This window comes from Argopecten irradians, chromosome 2 (genome assembly GCF_041381155.1).
Source record: "Argopecten irradians isolate NY chromosome 2, Ai_NY, whole genome shotgun sequence".
NCBI lineage: Eukaryota > Metazoa > Mollusca > Bivalvia > Pectinida > Pectinidae > Argopecten > Argopecten irradians.
Genome location: NC_091135.1, coordinates 13,675,147 through 13,685,536, shown reverse-complemented (window position 1 = coordinate 13,685,536; position 10,390 = coordinate 13,675,147). Strand labels below are relative to the sequence as shown.

General features: G+C 33.6%; 1 protein-coding gene across 1 annotated transcript; it reads right to left on the bottom strand.

Moving 5' to 3' along the window:
• Window positions 1–1,469: 1,469 nt before the first annotated feature.
• On the bottom strand, window positions 1,470–10,144 carry LOC138314524 (putative leucine-rich repeat-containing protein DDB_G0290503). The gene is made up of 4 exons (XM_069254902.1): window positions 9,196–10,144; window positions 8,669–8,806; window positions 8,222–8,347; window positions 1,470–8,021 (listed from the first exon to the last, which is right to left on the bottom strand). The coding sequence occupies exons 1-4, from the start codon at window positions 10,142–10,144 to the stop codon at window positions 6,580–6,582; spliced, it is 2,655 nt and encodes an 884-aa protein (XP_069111003.1). The 3' UTR covers window positions 1,470–6,579.
• Window positions 10,145–10,390: the final 246 nt, after the last annotated feature.

Here is a 10,390-nt window from a genome sequence, read left to right as displayed (position 1 = left end):
ACTGTATGGGAACAGATAGGTACATAGATACTGTACCATGCCTGCAATTAATGGTCACATCTTACTAATAGGTAGCCAGTTATTATAAGTAATAATAGGTCTACCATATTTATATCCTTTATTGCCATAAGCTAAACTTTGAAAGAACTAGATGACAAAGTTCCAATTTTAAAGACTTTGAGTTGTCTTAGCTTGAGAGATAGAGACATGTATCTAATTTTAAAGACTTTGAGTTGTCTTAGCTTGAGATAAAGAGACATGTATCTAATTTGAAAGACTTTGAGTTGTCTTAGCTTGAGATAAAGAGACATGTATCTAATTTTAAAGACTTTGAGTTGTCTTAGCTTGAGAGAAAGAGACATGTATCTAATTTTAAAGACTTTGAGTTGTCTTAGCTTGAGAGAAAGAGACATGTATCTAATTTTAAAGACTTTGAGTTGTCTTAGCTTGAGAGAAAGAGACATGTATCTAATTTTAAAGACTTTGAGTTGTCTTAGCTTGAGAGAAAGAGACATTCATCTAATTTGAAAGACTTTGAGTTGTCTTAGCTTGAGAGAAAGAGACATTCATCTAATTTTAGAGACTTTGAGTTGTCTTAGCTTGAGAGAAAGAGACATGTTTCTAATTTTAAAGACTTTGAGTTGTCTTAGCTTGAGATAAAGAGACATGTATCTAATTTTAAAGACTTTGAGTTGTCTTAGTTTGAGAGAAAGAGACATGCATCTAATTTTAAAGACTTTGAGTTGTCTTAGCTTGAGAGAAAGAGACATGTATCTAATTTTAAAGACTTTGAGTTGTCTTAGCTTGAGAGAAAGAGACATTCATCTAATTTGAAAGACTTTGAGTTGTCTTAGCTTGAGAGAAAGAGACATTCATCTAATTTTAGAGACTTTGAGTTGTCTTAGCTTGAGAGAAAGAGACATGTTTCTAATTTTAGAGACTTTGAGTTGTCTTAGCTTGAGATAAAGAGACATGTATCTAATTTTAAAGACTTTGAGTTGTCTTAGCTTGAGAGAAAGAGACATGTATCTAATTTTAAAGACTTTGAGTTGTCTTAGCTTGAGAGAAAGAGACATGTATCTAATTTTAAAGACTTTGAGTTGTCTTAGCTTGAGAGAAAGAGACATGTATCTAATTTTAAAGACTTTGAGTTGTCTTAGCTTGAGAGAAAGAGACATGTATCTAATTTTAAAGACTTTGAGTTGTCTTAGCTTGAGAGAAAGAGACATTCATCTAATTTTAGAGTTGTCTGAGCTTGAGAGAAAGAGACATGTATCTCATTTTAAAGACTTTGAGTTGTCTTAGCTTGAGAGAAAGAGACATGTATCTAATTTGAAAGACTTTGAGTTGTCTTAGCTTGAGAGAAAGAGACATGTGTCTAAATTTTAAAGACTTTGAGTTGTCTTAGCTTGAGAGAAAGAGACATTTTAATGTTTCTATCTATTTTAAAGACTTTGAGTTGTCTTAGCTTGAGAGAAAGAGACATTCATCTAATTTGAAAGACTTTGAGTTGTCTTAGCTTGAGAGAAAGAGACATTCATCTAATTTTAGAGACTTTGAGTTGTCTTAGCTTGAGAGAAAGAGACATTCATCTAATTTTAGAGTTGTCTGAGCTTGAGAGACATGTATCTCATTTTAAAGACTTTGAGTTGTCTTAGCTTGAGATAAAGAGACATGTATCTAATTTTAAAGACTTTGAGTTGTCTTAGCTTGAGAGAAAGAGACATGTATCTAATTTTAAAGACTTTGAGTTGTCTTAGCTTGAGAGAAAGAGACATGCATCTAATTTTAGAGTTGTCTGAGCTTGAGAGAAAGAGACATGTATCTCATTTTAAAGACTTTGAGTTGTCTTAGCTTGAGAGAAAGAGACATGTATCTAATTTTAAAGACTTTGAGTTGTCTTAGTTTGAGAGAAAGAGACATGTGTCTAATTTTAAAGACTTTGAGTTGTCTTAGCTTGAGAGAAAGAGACATGTATCTAATTTTAAAGACTTTGAGTTGTCTTAGCTTGAGAGAAAGAGACATGTTTCTAATTTGAAAGACTTTGAGTTGTCTTAGCTTGAGAGAAAGAGACATGTGTCTAATTTTAAAGACTTTGAGTTGTCTTAGCTTGAGAGAAAGAGACATTCATCTAATTTTAAAGACTTTGAGTTGTCTTAGCTTGAGAGAAAGAGACATGTATCTAATTTTAAAGACTTTGAGTTGTCTTAGCTTGAGAGAAAGAGACATGTATCTAATTTTAAAGACTTTGAGTTGTCTAAGCTTGAGAGAAAGAGACATGTATCTAATTTTAAAGACTTTGAGTTGTCTTAGCTTGAGGAAAACAGGCAGATTTATTTTAAACCAACAGCTGTTCAACTGTATAAAACTTTAGCTCGCTAGCTACGATGATTCTTCTGGATTCATTATTCCGATCATTACTACCTGTTTTTAAATATATATATATATATACAGCTGGAAACAACCCAGAGCACCTGAACAGGAAAATGAAACTATACCAGTATGGGAAAACCCAGTAGTCAAAAGGTACTATATAATGTATATGGCATGCACCAGGTAAGTAAATGTGCTGCTGTTAACATTTTACTGCACCTTTTGTGCACCGTAATTCGGTATAACCTACATTTACTCTTGTGTAGGGAGATTATGTTGATGTAAAAATTTAAGACGGTTCCAACAGTCATATGAACACTTGATAGATCCTAAGATGCTCTACCAATGGCGCTAATAGGCACCAGGTTGCTTTCCAGAAGCACTCAACATACAGTGTACTGTACCTATCAAAAGCTTAATGCCCTCACATACAAAATAATAGTACATTTATATCAAATTTGCACCTCACAATCAACTATTCAGAAATAAAACAAAAATAAAATTTTAAATAAAATCAGTTATTCTCTTTTGTCAATTTAAAGCACAGATATCACAGTCAAGTTGACTATCAATTTTGATTTAACCCATTGGGACTTGGCACAATTCTAACCAATGGTTAATATATTAAAATGTATATAAAGATACATTTACATCTATTGTTACAGTAGAATCTATAATATTACATACATGTATTGACTTTTGGTTGGAAATTTGTGCCAAGTTCCTGTGATTTTACCATGAAGCCAAAATACCCAAAGAAAATATTTACATAAACCTTCAAACAATTATTGGCTAAAATTATTTAAATTTCATATGATTGATTAATCATTTAAAGATGCTACAGCCGCTGACGAATGGTATGTTTTCTCTATCACATAAAAGAACAGACAAATTAGTATTTTTCTTCAGTTACAAAAGTTACCTACTTTATACCATTACCACCATTAAAAAGTTTGAGCTTCTTATTTTACTTCAACATAAAAAATGTGTCTTGAAAAAGAATTGATGGCACTATGCTCTATAGGGAATGAAGTATTGATTGTCCATGCATCAATAGCAAAATAGATGATTTTATATGTATTTTAATTAACACATACATATACACACATCAGTTATTGTTCAAATGAATAGTATCGTTTATGCTTTGTCAGCGGGTGGAGCATCTTTAATATTCACACACATAATTAATGTCAAAGAGTTCATATAATATGAGCACTACAGTAATGTATATCAATTTAAATCACTGATTTCCAGAATTACTATAAAACCACAATATCTCAAAATATAGACTAAGTGAAGGTAGTATACACACGAAACTATCCATTTGTAATGTGTTAATAATGTACGTACCATGCTGATTAACTTACTCATTCTACCCTGAAGTCGCCTTTAGATTGTTTTAGATGAAAAGCCGGACTAGTCCATTTTCAAATTTCAGGGGTGAAAGAGTAAATCCTCTAACATTGCTTGTGCAATTCAAAGGTAAGTATTCGATAGACGTTATATATCATATAAATGTTCTGCCTCATCTGATCACACATGGGATGAGAAAAACATTAAATACATGCAATTTTATAGCTTATCATCTTCTTTTATATACCGCAAACCAACTTTCTTTTGCTGCCAATAAATTTCATGTTTACTATTTCAAAATAAGTTTGTGAAGATTAACATTCACAGATTTTAAGATTGAATGGAGTCATTCTTATCAATATAAATGATAACAATGTTTCATTGGATCGTAAAATTCGCAAATTTAAATTGCACATGAAAGTAAGCTGGTTAACAATAATATGAGATTTGTTAAGAATGTTTAATACTATGGAAAAAATCTATGTATCACAATAATGATTTAATTGACCTAGCGTCCAGTTTGATTCCATGTCATCAGCATTTTATATACATAATGTATAAATCTGTGAAATGAATACATGCATGTACAGCACAGTAGGTCATGAAAAATGAAACATGATTTTATATCTAAAACTCTCTATATATCGTCTTTTTTAAAGGCCCACTACCTTTCCGGAGGAAAACATAAAGGTTTCTTAAAAACATTAATAACATCAGAAAATATATACCAAAAGCCTAAGATGAGGTCACAACACCAAACATATGCAAGATTTCCTGTGTAATGTTTGATAACAGTGGAGAGTTATTTCACTGTTTTGCCGTCTGGCCCAGTGATAGTCAACTACTGCGCAGTATTTAGGACAACGGCGGGAAACATAAGACCACCCGCGTTATGAAAATTAACATTTTATTTATTTTAATCAAATTGTTTAGAATGTGATGACATGTGTAGTATTAACGGTAAGTTAATAACTTTAGCGACTATACAAAAATATCGATCTCGTTTTACTTTCCCATTTTAGAAACTAAAAGCTGTTTTGGAAAGGTAGTGAGCCTTTAAAGAAGACTATTCTAATATATAAATGATGAATGTAATATTTATTTATTTATCTATTTAACTATTTATCTATTAAAAATTGATTCAATTTCTGTTTCTGATATCACAGGAAAATTAATTGCGAAAGCAATTTGTTTGAAAAGCAACTAGTTTAACATTTACATTTCTTAAAATATTTAGCGTATATTACATGTATAGTACTAATATAGACTACAAATAAAATTGATATGTACCTGCCAGTGTATCTTATGTCTTTGCAAATTATAGAGTTACCTGCCCTTGAGAGTAGGTATTGATTGTGATGTCATGTGTTTGCGACCATAACATCATACATTTCAGAGAAAATGACGTGAATTTTGCTAACAAAACAATGACATCACAACTGATACCTACCCATAAGCAAGGCAGCTATTTAATTAACAAAGACAGAATGGATATATACAGCTATGTATGTGGTGTATTGATTTTCTGAATACAAATTAAACATTAAAGCTGGAGTAACAAACATGAAAGTTCTGATAGAAAAATGTTTTTGATACCATTACCAAGAACAAGATAAAAATTCAAAATGTGAACATGCATATGTGATTGCATTATCCCAGGTAAAGATATTTCAAGTTTGTATTTCAAGTACAGTCAAACCTGTCTATAAAGACCACCCAATGGACAGTCAAACCTGTCTATAAAGACCACCCAAGGGACAGTCAAACCTGTCTATAAAGACCACCCAAGGGACAGTCAAACCTGTCTATAAAGACCACCCAAGGGACAGTCAAACCTGTCTATAAAGACCACCCAAGGGACAGTCAAACCTGTCTATAAAGACCACCCAAGGGACAGTCAAACCTGTCTATAAAGACCACCCAAGGGACAGTCAAACCTGTCTATAAAGACCACACAAGGGGGAATCAAAACCTGTCTATAAAGACCACACAAGGGACAATCAAACCTGTCTACAAAGACCACCCAAGGGACAGTCAAACCTGTCTACAAAGACCACCCAAGGGGGAATCAAACCTGTCTATAAAGACCACTCAAGGGAAATGGATGTCTTTATCACAAAGTGGGGTCAAATTGTGTTATATTAAAAGGATCATTTGGGACCCTAAAATAATATGATCTTATCTATAAATTGTCAGTCTTTATATAGAGATGGTCTCCAAGACAGGTTTAACTGTACATGTTTCATGTTATAGATAATATTTACCATATCAAACTGATAACAGGGTACATGGATGGGACCGCTTATATCAAGCTCAAGTCAATGAAAGCAATGTAAGATTGTAAATCATGATAACATTTATATGTTTCTATCAACCAAGTACATCATTGACAGGAATTTCAAATCTAAACCTTCAGATCAACGTCACAATTTAGTCACATTGTAATACATTGGGATTTAGTAATCACAAATTATCCCAGAAACACAAGAGACGAAGGATAACAATTATATGACACGTGCCTTCACCGGGCCTCAGACTCACAATCTACAGCACCATAACACCTAACCAGACATATCTGCAGTTTACATCACTGCATCACATCCATGTCCTCTATATGTATAACTGAAATAAATCTGTATTAAGTAGATTCCTTTAAAACTTTGTTTTATGTATGATATGGCAAACCTAACACATGTGACACAGCTGTGCAACACTTTTGACACCAGTACATTTATGAACAATACTATATATTTTCCGCATTATACCAGTGTATGTGTGGCAGTTAGGGAAGGTATACTAAATATAAAAGACAGGCATAATTTTAAGCTGATTAAAGAACAGAATCTTCTCATGTCATTTATGTAGTAACTGCCTGTGTGTTTCTTTCAGAAATGTTTCATCTTCATCCATCACCAGACTATCCACATTTCTTGGTACACTCGCGTCAGGATGGTCTTGATCGTCAGATCTGTATACTGGGACAGAATTCTGAATGTCTCGGTAACTGTTCTGGTGGGGTACAGAATTCCCGCCCTCTCCTGGACGGGCTCCTGAAACAACAATCTGATGTGACTGATTAATACTCTCCTCATCTGCACTTCTCTGTGTCTCAATTTCCCTTTGAAATTTCTGATGATCAATATTTGGAGGAAGTTCACTTTGTTTGAATAATTCATCATCTTCTGCTTGGACAGCAGTCGCAGTGACATCACCACTTATTCCATCAGAAAATCGTCCACCAGCGGCAGAAAGTTCTTGTGGAGCAAGATCTGGAATTTGTTGATTCTTTTCTGACATAATGTTTTCTTTAGTTTTGTTTTCAGATAAAGTTGATTTTCCATCAACAGTCCCTTTCAAGCTTATGTCTGAGCTTTTGACATCACTTTTCTTATCCTCCTCAGAACCGCTGGCAGCGGCACTACTTATATTCCTCTGTTGTTGCGAAGCAGATAAAGTGCATACACTGTCACTTCCATAAGTGGGTACACTTTGCTGAAGGTTACGGAAACTTGATAGATTTGGCTGTGTTTGAATTTCCTGTTGGAATTGCAGCAATTCCTGATTCAAAGGCTTTTCACTTCTGGAATAGTTAGCATCTTCTTGCACTTGTATTCCAGATACTTCACCATGTTGGGTTTGAACTCTCTGCTGGAGATCAAGGCTGCTGTTGTGCTGTGTCCTAATTTCCTGTTGTAACTGTACTATTTCATGATTCAATGGCTTTTCGCTACGAGAAAAGCTGGCATCACCTTGCGCTTGTCCTACATTTGTATCAGGTTGCTCCCCCATTGAGTCAGTCAAATTTAAGTTTTGAATTTTGTTTGAAGCGTCTGAAAGAGCAGTGGAGGTCATCGTTGTTTCAACGTTTCCTTCTCTTAAATTTGCTGAAATATCTCTAGAAAGACACTCTACATCCATTTCAGAACCTTTCTTTTCTTTATCTGATACTGCTTCTAGTATTTCATTACTTGGTTCCATTTCAGCACTGCTCATATCCGCCATGGAATTATACTTGTCATTCTTTATGGACTTCGAGCTATATCCAGACATTGTTGAGAATGTCTCTAAATTAGCTTCACATTTTAACTGTTCATGTTCTTGGGCCTCTCGACACACTGGAGCAGATACATTCTCAATAACTTTTTCTTGATTTTCCTTTTCTAGGCTCTTAGTATTGATATCAAGTGAGGTTTTGTCTTCATACTGGGGCGATTCCCCTCCTAGTTGGTTTAAAGAATCCATTTCAACATTATCATTATCATACGCCTCAATGTTCGGCTGTAACTCTGTTCTTCCTATGATAATAAAAATAAACATACTCAATGAAAACATATAAAGAACTTGATAGGATCACATTGCAATTAAAAGAAAAAGCAGTACAAATATTGAGTAAAACACCTATATATCTATCTGATTTTAAGTGCAAAACTAAATAGGCTTTTTTATAACCATTTTTATCTGAGTATTTATTTAATTTTCAAATCTTATATCATACCTTCAAGTATGTGTAAAGCTTCATTGCATCCAAGTTCTTGTAGAATATCACATAACTGTTTTACAGTCATCTTTTTTTCGTCATTAAGCATATCCAATAATGCTTCTGCACAGTTTGTTTTGTTTTCTGAAGTCAAGAAATAATTTTAAACATTATATTGGTTTCTAAATGGACCCATAGTAATCTTGGACGCCAATAAATCGGAAAATTCACGATCAGCTGGACAGAAATGCTTTAGGAACAGATTTGATTAATGACAAAGCGAGGAATGCAGCATTCCAGGAAATTCTGAATCTGGATGGTTTGGGCTGAGAAGCAGGCATTAATACATTTTCATTTTTTAAAACTTGAAAAACAATTAACAAATTAATACAGATTAACACTTCAACATTAGTCACATAATTATTTTATTATAATTGACTGATAAACTTGCACATATATTCTCACCAATTGATCTTATTTCTTTTCTTATTAGCCCAGCTTTTTGTCCAACTCTCCTCCATAAAGGTTCTTCCCTTCCACGAGACAACACTGCTGTTAGCTTACTGAAAACTTCATCCGGTAGGTCCTCTATAGCTTTATCACCTACAGAAGAGTTTTTTTTATTTGTTTCGATTTATGATAAAATGCATGCAGACACAAATCTTCCCAATCAATTGATCACAAGAATTTAGCATGATTAGTAGTAATTCATATTGGTTGGTCACCAATAAATATCAATTGTGTGTTTTCAATCTTTAACTTTTCTTTATATATCCTAATTGATTATATATCCTTTTATTTCTTTTCTTCATCTTTAGGTATATACTATATATCTTGATATCTTTATTGCTCTTTCTTAACAATTTTAGCTATAATGGTAAATAGAAGTTATAAATGCTAATGCCAGCCATGCATTCCAGTTAGTGGATACATGAACATATACAAATGTATGTGTATATATAAATTAATATTGTTTTTGTTATATACATTACCTTCGATATTTGTGGGCACTTGCTGATTCAGAGGCTGAGATTGATCTTGCACTGCTGACCTGAAATTTTGTCTTAAGTTGTTCTGGCCCATTTCACCTATTCCAAGTCTCTGTTGATGATCAATATGTTGAGGCAGCTGTCTTCTGGACTCTACTTCCGGAAGTATTGAGTTTCCTCTGAGAACTTCTGCTATGCCTTGTCCAATTAATGAATATTCCTTTTGTGCAGCCATGCCATTAGATTCAATGTACTCTTCATTAACCTGTGTATCTGGTGGGTTTAATGGAGTAACATCTATATCAAGTGCATACTTGGTTTTGTTTGTGGAATTACCCCCCCTGAAATTAATTTCTCCTTTTCCCGGATCAGGATTAGGATGATATCCATGTCCTGGAATTCCTGGGATTACACATGGTTGTCCTGGAAGGAACTGTGGACCTGTTTGTATAGGAATCGTTGGTTGGTAAGGTTGTGGCCATGTATATGTATGCGTATGTGGTGAATGTTCATAAGTGGGCATATGAAGCACAGATTGATGTACTGCACCAGGTAAATGATATTCATGTTGTCCATTTCCTGGCATATGATGCGCTTCATTAAGCTGGTGGTGTCGCTTTCTTGCTTCGAGTAATTCTTGTGATGAAGACAGATTTGCACTCTTTATCACATATTGCGATTGTTCTGCATATTTTTCATTTTCTAAAATTACTAAGAAATCAAAGAAACATCTTCTAGAACGTTTACTAATGCAATCCAATAATTTGTCCATTCCTGCAATTCCACCACGCTGATTTGTTTGGCATTCTACCTGCTGTCTGTCACTGACTGACAACTCCGATAAATTATGAATTATATTTAATGGATCGATTTTCTTTCGTAAATATGGCGTATACTTCTCTAGTAATTTGCTTACATCAATTTGCCTCTGATAAATTAATTGGGCGTTCATCGCTGCGATCGTTGATGCTTCAAAGATCAAAATAGTTTGGGAACTCCCTCAACTGATAAATTCCCAACTTCTTACTTTTACTTTCGGTTTACTTAGAAAAGGGAGCAGTTAGTATTTCAACCAATTTTTTTTTTTTTTTTACTTGTCTTACAGTAGATATCTAGTAATAAATTATATATTTATTAACTTTTCAAATATAATCAAACTTAATATTGCCATATGTCAAAAAAAAAAAAAACACTTTTT